Source organism: Anser brachyrhynchus, assembly GCF_964034855.1.
Source record: "Anser brachyrhynchus genome assembly, chromosome: 4".
NCBI classification, from domain to species: Eukaryota; Metazoa; Chordata; class Aves; order Anseriformes; family Anatidae; genus Anser; species Anser brachyrhynchus.
Window position 1 is genome coordinate 5490933 of NC_137698.1, and position 20155 is coordinate 5511087.

A 20155-nucleotide genomic window follows, 5' to 3' on the forward strand; every position below is an offset into this window, starting at 1 on the left:
CACATTTGGCACTTTGTTTCTTTGACCAGGGTATTCTATTGTAAGTTGTGGTTGGGTTTTGGACTCCTCAGCTCTAAGAGAAATCCATTTTGTGCACCAGTGTGCCATCAAACACGAAGTGACATTGAGATTCCCTGTTTTCCACCAAACAGACAGTGTATAGCTTTGTCAAAACAGCAGGCCATGCAAGGTTTGACAGCACTGAATGCCTTCAGCAAAATCATTTGGCTTGTAGCAGATACATAACTGGTAAATAGGATGATGAGTTGATCCAAAAATCCCAATTTGCATACACTGCATGAAATACACTTTTGATGTACTGCATACATCTATATTTGTGTCAAGTCTGATTCGCAAAGGCATTTTATGAAGATGCTTTAGAGTGATGAGGCTTTGCTTATATTCATGTCATTGCATTGATTGAAGTTCTGTTGTATTTCTCTTTAATAAAAGTTTGCTGTGTTTTCATGCATACCTGGGGATAAAGCTAACGCTTAAAACACCTTTGCTAGTTTTTTTTATAGAAGTTGCTAAGTGCTTTTTGAATGGCCAAGTATTTTTGAAAACTACTTTTTAAAAGAGAGAGACAGAGGTGTATAGATGGATATGTGTGTATTTATTTAGAAACGTCATAGCTAGTTTAATCGGCTTTACTGACTTTTCACACTTGCATTTGTTGTTCTTTCTTTAAATCCTTGATCAGAGATTGACATTGAGCGTTGTGTTCGTGAGTCAATCAACCTGTTTCGCTGGACCCCAAAGAGTGCTACGTACAGGCAATATGCACAGCCTCCTCGACAAGCCGGCGAGAGCAACGGCACGAGAAGTTCAATGTCCTGCTTTTCAGCAGATTATCAGGAAGCACCTAGAAGCGACCTGGTAAGTGCCCTGGCACATGGAGGGGGAAGACAAATGATACACAGGCATGCACTATTGTCCATTCTTGCACTGTTTTAATGCAAAGCTTTATTTATTGCGTACATTTATTTCTTTGCTGTAGCTCAGAGAACTCTAAATCCTATCGTCAAAGTAGTCGTGAGTGATAATAATTGTACCTAGCTTATGGTGATATTTTAAAATTTTGAAGTTTAAAATAGTGGGATATGTCCCTACCTAAGTAGGTAAGAGGAGGTAGAAAGATAAATGGATCGTTTTAGTTATATAGCTGCAATGTTGGTTGTTGAAATACCAGCTGATGAGTTTATTGTTCATCTTGTTTGAAAATCTAAAACGATGCTATTATTCTCTTTCTTGCATCTATAGGATTCACATGAGAATTGCAATGGGTAGGCAGATTTCAAACTGCTGTAGAGAAGAATTGCAATTGCCATTCAGTTAGGGTACTCCAACTCAGTGCAAGTTTGAGGAGTCACATTGATGCCAATATTGTGTGCGTGCGTTTTGAGGGAGATTTTTTGGGTGAATTTTTGTTTGTTTTTTGTTCTTTTTTTAATCAATGTCACAATTTTACTTTTGTCTTACAGTTTCGTAGCAAAGGCCCTTGCATCCGCTAATATGTTGTTGATCTGGACAGTAGAGCCATCCTATAGCTGGCTTTTTACCTTCCTTGCACTGCGAAGTGGTTACTTTCAGCCAGGTTCAAGTTAGTTGCTCTAGGACCTTCTTAGTTATGTACAAATTTTCCAGCTCTTTTGATAGTCTGTGCCACCCCATCACAGTTTAATGAGGTGGGGCAGGGCGAAGAGGCTTTTTTGTTGTTGTTGTTGTTGTTTTCTTCTGTTTAGTGCAGTAAGAAAATACCCACCAAACCTCAGTCCCTGGTAGTTGTCACTACAAAGCACAGGAGTTTGACACATTCATCACACAGACTTGCTTCTTAACTACTGCATGGTGTTAGAGCCTGTGCCATGGTATTAATTCTGAGGAAGAATCAAACGCAGTTAATGAGGTTTAACTGCTCTGAAATGTAGCTCTTTATTCCCTGTATTTTTTTTCCTGAGCAGGAAGTAGAAAGTTTTTTTTGGTCGTGTGGGATTTTTTGTTGTTTTTTTTGTTAAACTACACTGCTTTGAACTTAAGTTTCTTTGATGTACATGCCAATAAAATTATTTCTTTTTGTGCTGGATCTCTGCCTCTCTCCGCTCCTGCTCTTCCAGCTCTGTGGTGTTCTTCGTTACCGCAACAGACCACTATCCAGGTCATACCTGCAGAAGAACAAACAGGCTTTGTCTCAGGAGAGAAACAATAAAAGAACAGTTTACCAGTGAGAACTGGAATTTTTAGGAAAAACTTCTCAGAAAGAGCAGTCAGGCATTGGAGCAGGTTGCCCAGGGAAGTGGTGGAGTCACTGTCCCTGGAGGTGTTTAAAGACAGGGTAGATGTGGTGCTTAGGGACATGGTTTAGTGAGCAATATTCGTGACAGGGGGACAGTTGGACCAGATGATCTTGGAAGTCATTTCCAACCTTAACGGTTCTGTGATTGATTGAAAGAACTGGGTAACAGGAAAGTGATGCAGGTAGCTCTGGCTGTTTTTTCCATCTTGGCATGCCAGGTTAAAGGGTACGGCTCAAGCAGTTTTGAGAGACAGTATGTTAGTTACACCTGCATTTGCCTTGGCAAAGAAAAGCTGGTGAATAAGAATATATTTGCATAGCTATTCAGTTGAGGAAAAAATACCCCTTTGTCTTCCTATTAAAATCTGATGATTGGTTTTTGTCAGCTATACTGTCTGAAGGGTGCTGGTGATTTGAAGTGATTCTGTTCCATCCTCTCAGCAGTATAAATCTAGTCAGTCTTTATATAAATAAAATTAAATGGTATTTTTTTTCTTCCATTTTCTCCTACAATCAAAATTCATCTATTACTACATTACAATAGGAGGGGAAGAATATATATACACCTGTCCTATCTATTTGGCCATCTGCATTAGATTTTAGACTTCTGATCTGTTTTTCTCAACTACTAAGAAACTAAGCTCTGTATTGCCACTTCAGTGTATCTGAATACTTAAGTAGTTCTTAAACCTGAGTATGATATTCAGTCATCATCTTTTTTAATTTTTTTTAACTGTATTTTTTTAATATTACCGTATTTTCTGTAAGCCTTGGGCACAAATCCAGGACTCCAAGAGCTAGACCTGCAAATGCAGAACAAAAGGAAACTAAAGAGTTTATAGGATTTAAGAAATAATAGGTAGGAGTACAAAGGCAACTGGGAAGAAAAATGAAATGACACAAGAATACTGGTGGTTGTCATACAGGAATTTCAGCAAATACGACTGCTGTGCTGGTCTACAGATGCATAGAGAAGCTTTCTGAAGGAGCCAAGGACTGCAAATTCATAGAATAATTCTGATAGGAGGTCATCTGGTACAAATTCTTTCAGAAAACAGACAGAACCCTGAATTCAGATGAGCTTGCCAGGGGCTTTGTCCTGTCAGATCATGAAAACTTCCAAGGAAAGTGATTATGCAGTCTCTTTTTGCAGCCTACTCCAATGCTTGACAGTGAAAATGTTTTCATGTATGTGCTAGCTTTTCTTAATGTATGACAAGAGTAAACAGCCAAGTTTCCTCAGTCCTGAGGATGTGCTCATGCTTTTCTGTGTCCAGGCAAGAGTAAAGAGGCTTGGAAGCAGTAAGGAGGGATAAGGGAGAGAGCAACAATGATGTGCTGAATTAGTAAATAGAACAAAGATTAGTAATTGTAGAGAAAAAAAACTATTGTTTTGGGTCAAGCAAAGTTTCTTCCATTTCCTGAGAAATGTGTTGGGTCTTTTTTTTCGGTAGTAATTTTATTTTCATACCAAAAAAATATGTTTATTTATAATGCCAGTAACTAGGCTCATCCATCCCATGGTTTCCGAGAAATTAAGCTAATGTTTTTTCTAGAAAAAAAATAAATACCACAACTTCTATTGCCTTCTCTTTATTTTCTGTTTCTTTCTGCTTAACAGTAAAACACTTTTGATTCACTGCCACGTAACTGATGGTTTAACTTCTTTTGAAGCTCAGGGATGTTGGATCTACTGTGGTTGTGTGGGTTTTTTAGCTCTTTTTATGGAGGAGGACCCTGTGATTTTTACAGAAAATTGTGAATATACTCAGTTGTTGTTTTTTTCTGTAGGAAAGAGAAAAGTCATCTCATGGAGACTGGCAAGGAAGCAGATTCATATGTGAAGTTCTAGTGTACAAATGTGTTTGCTCTCATGTGCTGTACTTGTGTGTCAGATTTTGAAACATATATGTTATGGTATTGTTGGGGGCCGCAGTCCAAGCTTCTAAAATCCCATGTGGGGTGAGCCACTAATGAGTCACCTGTCACTTGTAACCACTTCTGCACTTTTAGATATTTGTCTTAGCAAGATGACACTTCATCATAGAATCACGGAATGATTTGGGTTGGAAGGGACCTTAAAGATGATCCGGTTCCAACCCCCTGCCATGGGCAGGGACATCTCCCACTTCTCATGGATTTGAGCAACATTGCGAAGAAAAATTTGAAATTGTTGTTGAAATACTGTTTATGCACAAAGATGTTTTTTTTTTGTCTTTGTTTTTTAACCTTAATCCCAGAATTGTCTGTTTCTTCAGTCGTGTTCTCTGCTAGTGTTTGCTGCCATTGGAAAACTTTTTTCCACTTGAAAGCAGTGGGAACTGAGTTCAGTCTTCAGTACGTACTGCAGTTTTTCTAAAACTCTGTTGTGTCCTTGCTGGTCAGTCTAGCTCTTGAAAACATACTTTTTTGTTTCCCTACCTATTTACCTGGTTCATGTGGAATAAGCACTACATGCTACACTTGTATCTCCAGTTTTATCTTTGTGGATCACATCTGTATTTAAGGCTGGGAAGAGTAGGAAACAATTCCTTTGAAAACAGAGTTGTGGGTTTGCTTCTCAAGGTAATTTATGACTTCTTAAAACATCAAGTGTTTAGTGTATTTAATTCTAAACACCGTCTGTCTCCTACTTCCATATTTGTATTTTCTTTCTAAGCTGTTTCAGTTTGTCCCTTAAGTGCTTTTTATTGGCTACTCAAATATTTGTGTATATCTGCATGTTACAGTGCTTTGGTTAATAATAACAGGAGAAGTATTTGCCCCTGGGTGAGCACTTTTCATCCTAAATCAGCAGCCAGTAGAACAAACTGTTTTGACTTTTTATTATTAGCATTGCTTAGTTTTCATTTTAGTGACATCTATTTGTAACTTCATAAATAGGCTCGGGTGCTCTCCTCCCTCCCAGCCTTGTGTGTTGCTTAATCTTTTACTCTTTCAGCCAGTAAGCATATTTCTGCTGAGATAAAATCTCAAGGAGGAAATAGTTTCAGAGAGAACGAATGTGCATCTTACGTGAATTAGCATGTGTATTTTAAGAGAGATAGAAAGTCCAAAATAAGAATTAAAAAACCCTTTGCATTCACCGCTGAATTTTAATAGTAGGTTACTCACATTTGTTTCTGACTTTTTCTTGACCAGTACACTGAATTTTTTTCTTATTTATCCTGGTGCATGAAATTTACCGTCATGCCCTAGAAGCACACAGAGTAGTGTTCTTGAAAGTCCAGGAGTCAGACACTAATACTATTTATCATGTAACAATTTTCTGTGATTCCCCCATCTCCCTTCTTACAGACATGGCAGATGTGCACACCCTCTCCAGCTATCTGTGTGCATAAAGAGGGAGCGCGTGGTGCAGTTCCTTTACCTCTGCATACGCCTGCTCAGTGTGACAGATGGACTCCAGACATCCCTAGGCTGGTACAACTAGGCCTTAGTCTTTTTCTTCTACCACCCATCCTCTTTTCAAGGGTGGGAGATCCTGGTAAAATGTTGGGGAATTGAAGCATTCAGATGGAGAAAAGCTGCCACAGGATTATTGATTCTTGGGCTGATTTAAATGCCCTCAGTTCAGATTTTCGTTTTTTGATGAAGCAGAAGGAGAAAAACCTTCATGGAAAGGTGACTTAATATCTTGATGAAACACTACAAACAGGAAAGCTGCTTTCTTATCAAAAGCAGTTTGAGAAGAGTTTCCTGAGGGTAATTTCTCTATGCATGTAATCAAGGACAGCTTGCATGACAGACTTCTTACAGATGGGGATTCAAGCCTATTTGCTATTGACTAAATTTGCCAAAGCTTAGTTGCTTATAACTTCCTCCAGTATGCACCTAAGATATAATTGTCCATATAAAATGGATTGGCTAGGTTTATGCTAAGTCCTTGAAGAACTAGTGCGTACAGTCCCTCTATTCCCCTAAGAGGAGCACAGTGAGTAGTGCACACCATCTCTTAGCTTCTTTGTGCAGGCTAGGAAATGTTCAAGTGCCAGGTCTGTGCTGTTCGTAACAGCCATTATATATATTCTGCCTGAAGAGTCTTCTGCCATTCCCAGGTTTATTTTGTGTTCTGTTTCTATAAGAAACTTTTTTTTCCTTCTTTTGTAGATCAAGACAACAGCATGTTGTTCTTCAAATTTATTTCAGGTTGTACAAAATGTTAACCAATCAAGATATGAGTTAGCTTCTAATGATATAAATTGTATATATAGGTATAAATTATAAATTTGAGTATGCCTTTGATGCTTCTGTTTTTCTGACTGTATCTGCTAGCTTGAGTGAGAAACTGTGTTTATTTTTCATTTTCAACATGCTTTTGTTAAAATACACTTTTTATGTCACTCTACTTCAAGAATTATTTAATTAGGAGAGCCACAATTAACTCATCACATTCTGGCAACTATTTTTTTGGTGTTGTTAAAGCATCAAAACCTTCTCCGTGTATTTAGTAGCTTTTCAAAAAAATTTTGGAATGCATAAGCCAGGCAGGCTGCAACCAAAATAGGGAACGTCATTGTAAGGAGTCTTCTGCTTCCAGTGCTTTGGTTTTGCAGATTAGCTTAACTGAAGGAAGCCTTGTAGCACTTTTTTTTTTCTCTGTTTGGTTTTAGAAACATGAATGTATTTTATTGTGCTTTAGGACTTTTTCCAATAGCAGATAAGGCATTACATCAATTAGCAAAGTAAATAAATAAGAAATATATTGACTTAAGAAATAAGTGATGGTAAATGTTAATTTTAGAGTCTCTAATGAATGTTTTATTTGTTTATTCAAGTTATAAATAGCAATCGTTTTAATTGAATATAAGCTGATTGTAGCAAATGTGCTGTGTTTGTAGCTGAGGCAGAATGAGTGTGTTTATGATAATCTAATTATTATTTAGATGACTTTAATAGTTTCTTAGATGCTTATTTAGATCACATTCAATTATTGCAAACATATTTTGTACAGACTTTGGGTTTTGAGTCTCATTGGGATGTGTTTGTCTGCTGTGAATATAAATGGGGCAGTGAGGGCAGGCAGAGCACGCTCTGCAGCCTTAGCGTCAGGTTCTGGGTTCACTGGTTGCCCATCCCCTTCTTCCTCACAATCCTTCACCATTACACACCCTTTGAAGTTGAAAGCTGGGTGCATTTGACCTTTTTGACCTCTCATAATTGGGATTCCGTGATTGATTAATTGCTAAAGAAAAAAGTTTGTTATACCTGTAAAAAACAAATAATGTTAAACAGCCAGATCTCTCCCTTTGCATCTTGTGGGCAAGTTCTTTATATTTAACATCATTATTGTGTCATGTTTTTCAAATCATTGTTTTAAAATCAGATTTTGGATATGATAACTATTAATGAAATATTAGGTGTGTTTTGTGGTTTTCTTTAGCTTTGTCATGTTACTACTTAAATTTGTAAGCAGATGCCACTGTATGGCAGAATTAAGAGTACAGCAACTATTGTCAGCATCCTTTAGAGTGTGGAAGTTACTGAATTGAGAGAGTTGTTAAAGGATTGGACCCATAATAAAGCAGTGAACAGAACAGTGCAAAAGAGTCAGGTTTGCTACTGATGGCAAAGAGTTTGGATTTGAGCCAACTCCGTGTCCTGTTCTGTGCTCAATTGCAGCCCCTGTGGAGTGTATCCTGTGAAAAGACATTGCGTGAGACACGTGGTAGCACTGGCAATGTAGTCTGTGGTCTGTCCTTGCCAAAATAAATTATTGGAATATCAAAAAAAGAGGAATGGAGGAAGACCAGAATTTCCAGAGTCTCTCTGGCCGATGTTACCTCTGCCCATCTGTGCTCAACACTCAGCTGTAGCTGGCACTTCCCAAAGTGGCACTGTGATTTTTACCTGTGCTTTGTCTGCCAGCCAATTTTCTTCACTGATTATTGGTGGGTGATCTCTGTGCTGTGTTGACTGGCATGGCTCCGTTCTTGAAAATTTGGCCTTGTGCAAACGTTTCTTTCTACAAGTACAGCTGGAGCAAAGCGTTGGAGTATGACTAGTTTTCAGCAAGGAGGAATTCTTTGTTTTGTCTCACTGAAGAGTAGTAATAGTAAACTGTTTTAAACACTTCCTCTTTTTTTTAAATACACATCCCTTGCTTGAAGAATATTAGGAAGCAGTTACACAAATCATTGTTTTAATAACTTCACTGCTAATTATTTATCAGGTTTCTAACAATATGAGGTAAGCTGACATTTTCTGAAGGATACTTTAGAATTTTCCCCTGAGAAATGCGTAAGGAGTCAGCTTGCGAGTTCTGAAGGAGAAAATGATTTCAGGCTGTAATTGTCCTGAATTGCAAGCTGTCTGTCTGAAGACATAGTTGTAACTTCTTTTTCTTTTTACGTAGTTTAGCATTCACCCTGGTTTCCTTGGAGAGGAAGGATTCTAGTGGAAGTAAGTCCATTTGGCAACCAGTATAAATACTTGGTGCAGTTTCCTGGGTAGCGGTTTTACTTCATACTTTGTTAAATAATCCATATTTTATAAATAGCAGCCTGTGCTTTTTGCAGTGCAGCATGCACGTGAATTAATTTTAGGAGAAAGTAGCTTTTAGAGTAAAGCCACTGAGTGTGCTAAAAACATGCTTTAGGACCAACATTGTTCTTAAAAACTTGGTGCTTTATTTGGTTTCTGATAAGCTGGTAATGCAAAGAGAAATAGTCCACTTGATATGACTTCCTTGCATTTGTGTGCTTGCAGCATTAGAAGGCAATGGAGTTTAGGAGAAGCTTTTGAAGCCAGGTTTTGGAGGAGAAGGAAAGTGAAGGATCTTTTTTTTTTTTTTTTTCCCCCACACACACACAAACACACTGAAATGCACAGGCATAGCTACCTCCTGCTGGTCACAGCAGCACTAATTCCATCTTGCACTAAATTCTGCGTATGCCGTATATCAGTGCTGTGAAAAGTGATGTCTTAGACCATGCTGCTGTGTAACAGTGCTATTGAGAAAGTGTAGTAAAAAGGAATCTTTTGGATATGGGGACCAGATGCATTATGTGGGAGATACATGCGTTTATAACAATCAAAGGCCTAAGATTTGATTTTATTATTATTTTTTTCCCTCTACTCCCCAGGTCTCTCCTACCCTATTTTTTTTTTCTTCTCTAAATGTCCCAGAGCTGCGCTGCCTTTGTTAATACTCATTCAGAAAGTCTTGGATAAAAAGCAACTACAGCTGAATCCCAAAAAAGATGCAGTTTCTAAATTGAAGGTCCTTGACCCCGAGTGACATATGTAGTCATGTTGTAAAGAAGAAGGAATTTCTCTTCCAGTTACAGTTTGCATTAAGGTGTTATATTAAATTCCCATTGCTTTTGTTTTAAAAGAGGGCAAGGTTGTATCTGGCAGTTGGTATTCTTTAGATTCTGCAATTTTATTTATTTTTTCCTCAGAGTATTACAATTTCTTGTCAAGGAGGCTGTAGTTATCGAGCAAACTGGATGCACTGATGGAAAGCGGGGAGGGCAGGCAAGATTGTTCTTGCTGCTTCTAGTTTTATTTCGTATTGAAGCTTCTTGTGGGTGTTCTCAGGCACAACTGGATTACGGCTCAGCTCTGTAATTTAAAGGGGTTTCCTGCAGTGGTGAGAAGAGTTTACCTGTTTTATCATATCAGAGGCAATAATAAATGAGACCTTGCTGCATGTCTGCCTAGCTGCATGCAGGGAATAACTTGTCTCTTTGCTCTGCTGACTCAGCTGAGTCACTCAATTGCATTATTCCAGGGAGACAGAGAGAGGTTTCCATAATAATCAGGCAATTAGGCTACTTAGGCAAGCAGAACCCACTTACATGATATTTTTGTAGACTGCCTGCGACTGTGTATGGAGACATTTCGAGTAAGCTTACAAGTAAGAAGTGGTCAACCATGGCTGTTTGCACCCTCCTTCATCTTCTTTGGCCTCTCTTCTCCTCTCCTTTCTGCGGTATTACCTCAAGCAAAGGGGGAGAGGAGATGTGAGGTGTGATGTGTGGCCGGGCTGCAAGGTGGGCCGTGGCTTCCTAAAAATGCCCTTTGCAATGCAGAATGCTGCAGATTGAACTGGCCACAGAACAGCACAGCTGGAAGCACGCACCTTGGTAATTTTTGTCTCCAGCTCTTTGTGGTGCTGGCATGGGTGCCGGGAGCGTGGTGGGCCAGAGGTGTGTGGTCTGGACTGGGGAGCCCTGCAGGAAGGGGAGGACAAGTGCAGCTTCCAGACCCAGGAATGGGGGCAGACTTAGTGATTGGGAAGTAGAGGGAGATGGGGAGCATAGTCAAGGGTAGGATGTTGGTATCTCGACTTGGAAATCTGAAGAGCTGAGTATGATGGCAAGCAAAGACTGAATTCAAGGCATAACAAGGAATTTGCAAGTGAGGTTGTGTAGAAAACAGTAACACTACAGTGTCTGCAGAATTTTAGAGAACAGTTCCTAATATCTGGAAGTTTGGCTGCTCCTCCTTTTGTAAGTAGTCCTGACTGAAAATCAGGACTCCTTGCTAATAATGATCATAAAAATGGCATTGGTTGCGGGGCTGAGGGAGTGGAAAATCAAACCTTTTTGGTTTTTATTATTATTGTTGTTGTTATAATATTTCCCTGACTGTATAGGCCTCTTTCTGCCAGTAACAGTGGCTCCATGCATTATTCTTTCTCACTGGGTGCAGGAGTAAAATAGTTTTTGCTATCAGGCCATCAGAATTCAAGGGAGCAATGGGACTCAGTCTGTTTCTTTGAAAACAAACAAAAATAAATGTGCAAAGGACAGAGATACTAGGGGATTAAGTACTGCCTTCATCTACTCAATTACAAAGGATGTAAAGAAAAACATTTGCATGGAAAATGCTAAGTAGAAACACGCTAGCCATGATTGGTTTCATAAAACCTTTTAAATTATGTGACTAAAATCCATAGTGTTCTTCCTTGATCTTGTTTTCAGATGCTTCCTGAAAACTGTCTTTTTCTGTCATGAACACTGCTTTTGATTTTAAACTGGAGTGACAACTTTGCCTGCCTGCCTGGCAAGGTGGCTATAGATATATCCTGAAGTGTCCAATTCTTGCTTATTCTCCCTCTTCTTTCTACCTGTTTTCATCTGACTGCTATGTTCTGATTTATATAAAATAGTGTTACTCTATACGAATATATTTGCCCCCAAGTTTCTTTAGGACCATGACCTTGAATATTATGTTTACATGGAAATCACTTTAACGTTACCTAAGCCTTCTTCCATTACTGATACTTAAAACCAAGCATAAAAGCAACACCTTTGCTACAGACTGATGTGATGTTTGATTCAGAGTTGCATCTGTTTGTGGTTGCTGTGTGAATCCGCATTCGTCTGGTTTTGTTCCATCAGTTCTTCAGATACCTTTTAAAACTTTTCTTCTAAGCTGGTTTGAAAACGTTATTTACTACTTATTCCCAGTTGTACATGCGTACACTGATTTCAGAAGCAAAATGTTACGTTCCAGAAACATGCAATGACATTGTCTATGAAGAATGTTTCCTTATGAAGAACTTGGGAACTATGAAAAGAATATTTTGCTTGAACCCCAGATTTTAATCATACTGACTTTCAGGCTGAAGTTCCTTCTGTATTAGATTTGTTGCAGCAAGCTATGCCAACTTCAAAGACAAAAGCGCAGGAGCCCTGCTTCTATTTAGATAAAGCTATCCTTTCCATGGATAAAAAGTTGCTTTATAGCTCCTGTGTTTATCAGATGGGACTGTTAAGTTCAAGTTCAGCAGAACTAAAGATACTTGCTTATTTTCTCCAAAGTGTGTATCTTCATTTAATAGCAAGGGTGAAAAGTCTGTAAGAGATTACAGGCTAATGGAAAAATAGATAGGAGCTATGATTGCACCAGCCACATGTCCTGGAGTGCTTTAATCTTTTTGAAGCTTGACTTCTAATTTGAGAATGTATAAGCAGCTTTAGTTCTAATATTAAAAAAAAAAAAAAAAAATTAATTCATAATGCCTATTTCTTCTTATTAAGAGCAGTAAGTGCACATGGCTTAGCAATTCCCAGGCCTATTTAAAAATTAATGAGGTGAGAAGAGTAAATTCTTTACTTTGCAAGTACTTAGGGTGTTGTCAGGGAAACTTCTGGGAGACAACGAGATCTCTCAAACTTTGGTTGAAGTGCTCTTTTCCCTGTATCATGCTGGTCTTCTCTAAGGAACAGCTTCGTATACCTGACTAGTCTAAAGTAAGATTCACCCCCAAAGGTAAGATATGCTGAAGTCTCTGTGTCAGCCACCTTCTCTTGCACCTCCTCTTAAATGTTTGGCTGGGCTAAAGCAAAGAGGGTAATCCCTGAGGTAAGGTAGGCCACAGCTTGAACACTGATGTGGAGAAGAGCAGGGAAGGTGCGAAAAGTTCAGAAGAATCCACAAAGTTTGGGTGGTTAGGGGCTGAGACAGCCTCAAGTCCAGTGCCAAACTGCAGGTGTACATAGCAGGATGGTGGTATGACGAGGAGGTGTGAGGAGGCCATGCAGCACTATGGGCTTGGGGGAGAGTGGCTCGAAAGCTGTGCAGAGGAAAAGGCTCTGGGGGTACTGATCAGTGCTTGCCTGAACATGAGCTGGCAGCGTGCCCAGGTGGCCGAGAAGGCCAAGGGCATCCTGGCTTGTATCAGGAATAATGTAGCCAGCAGGAGCAGGGAGGTGATCGTCCCCTTGTACTCTTCTCTGCTGAGGCCACACCTTGAGTGCTGTGTTCAGCTTTGGGCCCTTCAGTACAAGAAGGACATTGAGGCCCTGGAGCGTGCCCAGACAAGGCTACAAAACTGGTGAGGGGCCTGGAACACAAATCCTGTGAGGAGCGGCTGAGGGAGCTGGGGTTGTTTAGTCTGGAGAAGAGGAGGCTCGGGGGAGGCCTCATTGCTCTCTACAACTGCCTGAAAGGAAGGTGTGGGGAGCTGGGGGTCGGCCTCTTCTCACAGGTAACTAGTGATAGGACGAGAGGGAATGGCCAGGGGAGGTTTAGGTTAGAAATTAGGAGACATTTCCTCTCAGAAAGGGTAGTCAGGCGTTGGAAAGAGTTGCCCAGGGAGGTTGTGGCGTCACGTGACACCGTGGTGTTAGCCTTGTTTAGCTTGAGCTGACTGACAGGAAGGTAGGGAAAGTGTCTGATATGAAATAGAGTTGTTACAAGATACCTCAGATGAAGTCATATTTTTAAATATAATTAGGAAGTATGATCTTATAAGTGCGTGCATGCATGTATTTCACTTTGCTATTTCAATGAAATAAATTAGTCTGATAAAACAGCTGTTACTGGAGAGAATTGATTCAGCAGTTCTCTTTCCCAGAAGTCTGTCAAGGAGCTTTAGGCTACAGCTTTGTGCAAAACTTATACAGAGATATTGTAACACAAAATAGACTGTATAGGCAGAACTGGACACCCTAGATCAGGAGGAAAAAAAAAGGCAAAATTATAACTAAAATTATGACAAAGACAGTTGTAAGGTTCACAGCTGAATGTTTCTCCGTACTTATGACCCAGTTAATGGGAGAAAAAAAAAAAAAGCTTGTCCTAGTTATTAAAAACTTTTTCACAGTACAGATAGTGTCTGCCTGTAGAACCCTTCTTGTGACTTCACACTTTGTAAACAGGGGGAAAATGTTTTTGTGTTATCATAAGGGAGTTTTTTTTGACAATTTTGCTTTCTGTTGTAGACTTCATAGACTTCATGCTTTCTTCATAAACTTATTATTTCCTGAGGTATTCATCCTATATGTGGAATGAGAATTGAATAAATTAAAGTAGGAAGTGGTTGTGTAGTTAGGGTCCATTACAGTGTAAATGTTTCTCCAGAAGACCCAATTCAGGTCATAACAGCCAACTTCACTGGCATAATCTGCTTATATAACTCCTGACTTGGCTACCTGAATGTTTGTTGTTACCAGCAACCATCAGTTCCCCCTTCAAGGCTTGAATTCTTTTTGCAGTGGACTTCCTTACTTCCCTTCCTTGGTATTGCTCCACAAATGTCCTCTTGAAGCAGAAGCTGTTGCTTGAGGAGGGTGTAGTGATGCCAGCTAGCTTTAGTCATCAGACAAATGAAATGTATTTATGTAATCACTACTTTTCTACATTGCTAAATTTCTTGCATGTTGAAAACTTGTCTGATGCAACTTTTCTAGACATGGACTGTTGAATTCCTTTGACAAGTCTGAAGTTTGTCTAAGAGTTTGACTGTGTTCCTCTTCCTCCTCCCCTTTGATCCAACTCTCTTTCATGGACTCCTCCTGGGGAAATGCAGGTGCACCCTGGCAGGTGGGATTCTACAGCAACTGGGAGGCGGCTGTGTCCTCTGTCACACTCGTATTTTTGTTGAAACAGGTCTCCCTTGGGTGTTGGTCTGTTCTGTTGAAATACATAATATGTTATCTAGAAACTCAAGCATCTTTCTGATTATAAAGCATTGTGACCTCTATTATCCTGAACTTGGGAGGACGTTAGGTGCTGAGACTAGCAATTTGGAAGTTCTTGTGTTTTAAATATGTTTGTGTACAACAGAAAAGCCAGTTTGGTGGGCTGATACATTCCCTGAAGCATACCTAAAGATTCTGTCTGTAATTTTGAGTACATTTTGATAATCTGTGTTACAGTAAAGTTGTCTATAACTGCACAAGGAGCGTCTAGGAAGTCTTTTGCTGGGACATACCTCAGAAAAATGTGTACGCCTGTGTTCTCCTTAATATGTTCACGGCCTTCTTCTCTAGAGTTGGAATAGTCCTCAGATTAAATGTGAAATTAATATTGTTTAGAACTGGAAGAAAAAAAAAAAAGCTAGAGCTAATAAGTTAGTTAAGCTAATGCTAATTAGTAATGCCTGTTTCCCTCAGCACATTACTCTCTTTCTCTTGAAATTTTTTATGTATACATAGTTTCTTGAATCTGTGTGACTGCTGCAGTCTAAAACTAGGTGACATGGAATTGTTTTTTCAAAGGAGAAAATTTGGTACTGTCATACCAGAATATATTTTGACTGTGCTATATGTACTCATTCTCAAAAGTAACATTATATTTGTAATTTCTCACTGTAACATTATATTTGAGGCTGTCCTCTTTTTTTTTTTTTTTTTTGGCTCTCCATAGTCGATCTCTGTATGCCTGTGCTCATGTTCTGAACAACTATGGAGTGTATGAACAGATCTTTATGATGAAATGATTGACTATTTCGTTTGTCGTCTTCCTCAAGAATAAGACAATACAGTCTGAAGGTCTTTCAGAAGATGCTCCCTGTAACATATCCTAGCTATTCTGTTTGTTCCTGTCCGTTGACAAGCCAGAAAAACTCACTGGGAACAGCTGTAGACTTGGTTATAAACAGCTTTTGCCTCTGTTTGACCTTCTGCACAATAGGAGCTTTTAACAGTTGCACAAGACAAACCAGTGGTGTTTTAAGATGACAAAGCTCTATAAGCCTATCTTTGATGTACCTAACTCTCGGAGTAAGTTGAGTTCCATAATGTTTTTTTGTATACATAGCCAACGTGTTAACTCTGTATCTGCTGGATTAAAGCATAATGAAAATAAGCTGCTTTAAAATTTACCTGTGATTTTTCAGATTGAGGCAATGGCGATAACAGAAAATAAAATCTTCCTGCAGAAGACTATAAATAAGTGCAATTTATTAACTCCTTAACACCATGGCGCATGCTGATGTATTTTTAATTGCATAGTGTATGAAAGTTTTCAAAACTTGCACTTTCAACAGTTAATGAAGGATCTTCTAGTTCTTTTGGATGCAAGTGTAATTGTAATGGCACGTAGTTTCAGCATGTAAAACAACCTGAAGGAAGGACAAAAAGTTTCTTCAAACACTTTACAACGTGGTCATCACAAGATGTATTTTTTCTGTTGCGGTTCAGAGTTTTGTATGTGTTGGCAGTTATTAAAGTACAGGATATCTACATTCTTTATTATTTACAAAAATAAGGGGGATAATATTTTTTTTGCTTTGTTTAGAAGTGTGTGAGCTTTTAAGAACATGAATTGAGGAAAGCACTGGAGAAATGTTACTGTTTAGGAATATTTCTGAGATAATTCACAATGAAGGTTCTCTTATGAACAACAATTTAAGTATTATTAAAGTAGTTGTTGGAATATTACCGGGTGTGATACCCTACTAAAGAAAAAGGAACAGATTTTTTGCTTTATGATGTTTTGTTGTTTCTTCAAGTTTGGTTTTATTCAAAAGTAACTCTATATGTTTTAAACAGGGGAAATTCCATGGTATTTTAAAATATACAGTGAAAGATTTAGGGCATTTTGCATGTCTGCCAAGACATGGAGACAGAAGGATCAAGAAAGGTTATATAGGACTATTTTTAATATTTCTGGTGTCCTGATCTTGGTCTGGTCTTTGGGCTGAAGGTTGCACCTAATGCTTAGATAGTTCTGTAGCTTACAGTGACGTTCCTGCAGTTTCTGTGCCAAGTCTCCAGGTGCTACCCTTCTTTCATTCTCTAAGCCTTAGCCATTTCAGCTTGTCTTCTCAGAGGGTGCTTCATAGCCAGTTTGGCTATCACTTCTTCCGATGCTGAGAAATGTTCTGTGAGTTTTCTGAGCCCCTCAGCCTTGGTGAATTTTGCATTAACAAATCACAAAACAGTTTGCACTGATCATTGAAGAATTTTGTTTTCAAACTACTTCAAAAGAAAATAGGGCTGTATTTCTTGGATGGGCATTTTGCGCTGCTCTGGAGCTTTTCTGTATGGATAGTCCAACTCTGATTACTTCAGAGTTTCTGTCTAACTGGCTTGTTATACTCTGAGGTTGTCAAATAAGTAGGGGATTCAAAGAATGTTATGTCTTTAATTATATCACCTTTAATATTATTTTTCTCCTTTTAAAGTCTAGGGATTCTATCAAGCTGGATGACCTGAAAGCAGAGGTGTCACCACGTATTTCAGCAGAAGACCTGATTGACCTGTGTGAATTGACGGGACCTAGTCATTCCAAAACACCTGTAAAGAAAACAAAGCCTAGCAAACCAAAGCTGCTGGTGGTGGACATTCGTAACAGTGAAGAGTATCCTTCAAATCCAAGTGCTGGTCTTGCCAAATCATGCTTGCATCAATTACCTTCTCTTTGTCTGCAGGCAGTGTAATATTGGAATGGTAAAAAAAATGGGAAGGGATGTGTCCAGGTACAGTGGAAGGACTGAAGGCTGATTTTTTTTTTGTCGAGGGGAGTCCTGGTTTGTAGAGAAGAGTACGGATGTATTTTTACCTTCATACTTGAAGCTGTGGTTGTAATGAAGCCACTTTGTACCAATAGGTATAAAGGTGCTGATAGGTGTTGTTAGCAGATCTTCCTCACTGAACATGACCAATATTTTGGAAGTGTGGGAGACTTTCCAAGTTAGTGGAAGGGAAGTGGAGAAGAGTTGATAGGGACTGGCAAAGCACATGAGCTCAGTGGAAAGTCAGTTCTCTACTGAGTGCCTTCTCACTACTGTCAGGTAGTGTAGTCCAATGACTGTCCTAACTTGTCATCTAGTTTGCTTATAACAAGCTTAAACATATCTTGAAGCTGTATTTATATCAGGATTGCTACCCTGTCTACACCGTACTCTTCTGTTCTTTTTCAAATACATAGTACTTTGCGTGTGGAGGGATTTTTTAATTGTTTTTCTGTATTGGCATAGTTAAGGGGCTGGGTTCACTTGTTTTTTGGAAGGGGGATTCCTTCTTAGCAGATGTGTTTTGCCAGGAACACACATGTTCATCAACATCCATCTAAAAGTGGGAACAATTACATGTTTTTAATTAAGGTAACTCTCAATGTTCTATGGGAGTATTGAGAATATACTTGTTATTGTTTATATCATTTTTAAGTACTGCTCCTTTCATAATAGTAAAGGTGATGTAGATTGTTGCTTTTGCCAGGAGGTGTAGTCTTAGTTTGCTGTGTAACAAACTGTAATTTGTAAGGATCGAACAGTTCTCAGTAGAAAAATAATAAAAGAATCAGGAGTCTTAGTCCAACTTCTGCTTCCAAAAAAAGGAGGACCATTCATATTACTGATGTCTGGCTTATTAAAGATCTCCAGTGACAGATTCAGCCACTGGGAAAAAACTTTCCTGTGTCTGATAACAGACTGCATGTGTATGAGAAAAGAATAAATACTAGACAATGAAGTGAAGGTCCAAGAGTTATAAGCTTCCATACTTTCTAAAAGGAAAAGTATGGTTACTGTTGAAGTTCTTAGATGGATCATATTATTTCCCTCTAATGGTGAATCAATGCCAAATATTTGGGCTAAAATATATAGTAAAAACTTAAATACAATTTTTACTGTGTAAATAGGTGTAAATATATTATTTACATAATAAAGAGAATAGTATAACTTGATTATTCTAGATAAAAACTCTTATTTTCAGGGAGTTACAACTTTATTGTAAGCCATACTTGAACCTGTAATGTGGTCTGCTGCATAGATAAAACAAAGTGGTCAAAGGAATACAAAAAAAAAGTTGGTTTTTTTTGTTTGTTTGTTTGGATGTAATTATTTCATTCATTAGTTAAGGTTTCCAATTAAGTAGAATGTCATTAGTCTGACTATTTTCTAGACTTCTGTGGCCTATTTTTCTCCCGGAATTAGCCTGTTGAAAATGTGATTCTCCTGGCTTTTTGTTCTTTTTGAGTCTGTGTTCCAAGAGATCATTTCTCTATCAAGAGAAAAAAAGTTTAAAAGAGAAAGCCCTGGAATTAAAAGCTCTGAAAGGTTATTGCTACTGTATAAAAAGCTTTGATACTACTGAGTTAAATAATGTTTTTATTACAACATGCATCATTGTGGTGTTAATTATTTAAGCTGCTTACTAGAAATCATCAAGGAGAAAGCAGGTGGAAAGCAAGTAATATAAAATGCCTAGACTATAATCATTGTACTGAAAGACTATTATCTGTGTACAGTAATGGATTTATTTGTATTACAATCAAGATCAAAGGCAAGGTGCTTGTTTAAGTGTTTCTGTAGCCTTCCTAATAGCTTGATAATAGGTTTTACTCTACTGTTGTACTAATCCTATTCTATTCATGTGGAGTAGATTCAAAATTTCAATTATTTGAAAATCATTTGACTGCTGTGAAGTGGTTTTGTGAGCTAATTTTTCGTATTACAAAACTTTAATCAGTCTTTCACTTTATATTTCATGAATGAGGAGGCATGCTGGAGAGAGAAAATCTCTGTAGTTCAAACAGCACATTTTAATCACTGCTGCTGTTGTTTCAGCATGGTTGGAGTCTGTGGTGATAGAGTAAGGTGTGATTCAGTGCAGAAAAACTCACTTCCTTCTGCTTGTAACCTGCCTTTTAAGTATTGGGTTGACTTGAATCTTCCAGGTGTTAGGAGGTTGGGAATGTCATTTTAGAAACATCAGCCTGGTCGGTAGTAAAATTACCCCACAAATGATTTATTTTTTATGTCAGTTGTAGAAGAAACTTACGGTGTATATAATACTATTAAACTGGCATCAATTCTGAATATACATAGGAAACCATAGGAATAATGTGTTCACTGTCTTATTCTTGCAGTACAGAAACAGTCTTTTGTCTTCAGAAACTATCAACAAACTGTGCAACAGGATCAGACAGGGTGTATTTTGCTGTGGTAGTTGTTTTCAAATGTGACAGACCACTTTGAGCCATTTCAAAAATATGATCACTTCTCATGTTTTGTTGTTTATCTTTTTCAATATCTATGCCTGTCATGCTAAACTTCCCTCTTCCACTTCGGTTTCAGTGTGATTTGAAAAAAGCATGAGAGAACTTTCAATAAGTATCAAACATGATTCATATTTTATATTAGGATGAACTTGAAAGCTACGGCATTGTTTTATA

General features: G+C 38.4%; 1 protein-coding gene across 23 annotated transcripts in view; it reads left to right on the forward strand.

Annotated features, from left to right (window-relative positions):
- Positions 1–20155, forward strand: part of TBCK (TBC1 domain containing kinase) — a 147175-nt gene that overhangs the window by 71958 nt on the left and 55062 nt on the right. For all 23 annotated transcript variants that reach the window (XR_013950670.1, XR_013950671.1, XR_013950672.1 and 20 more), the window contains 2 exons: positions 704–879; positions 17163–17338. Coding sequence is in view for 11 of the 23 variants with exons in the window: in XM_080590632.1 (XP_080446758.1) it covers positions 704–879; positions 17163–17338 (352 nt within the window). In the remaining 12 variants the exon portion in view is untranslated. The remainder of the gene's footprint in view (positions 1–703; positions 880–17162; positions 17339–20155) is intronic.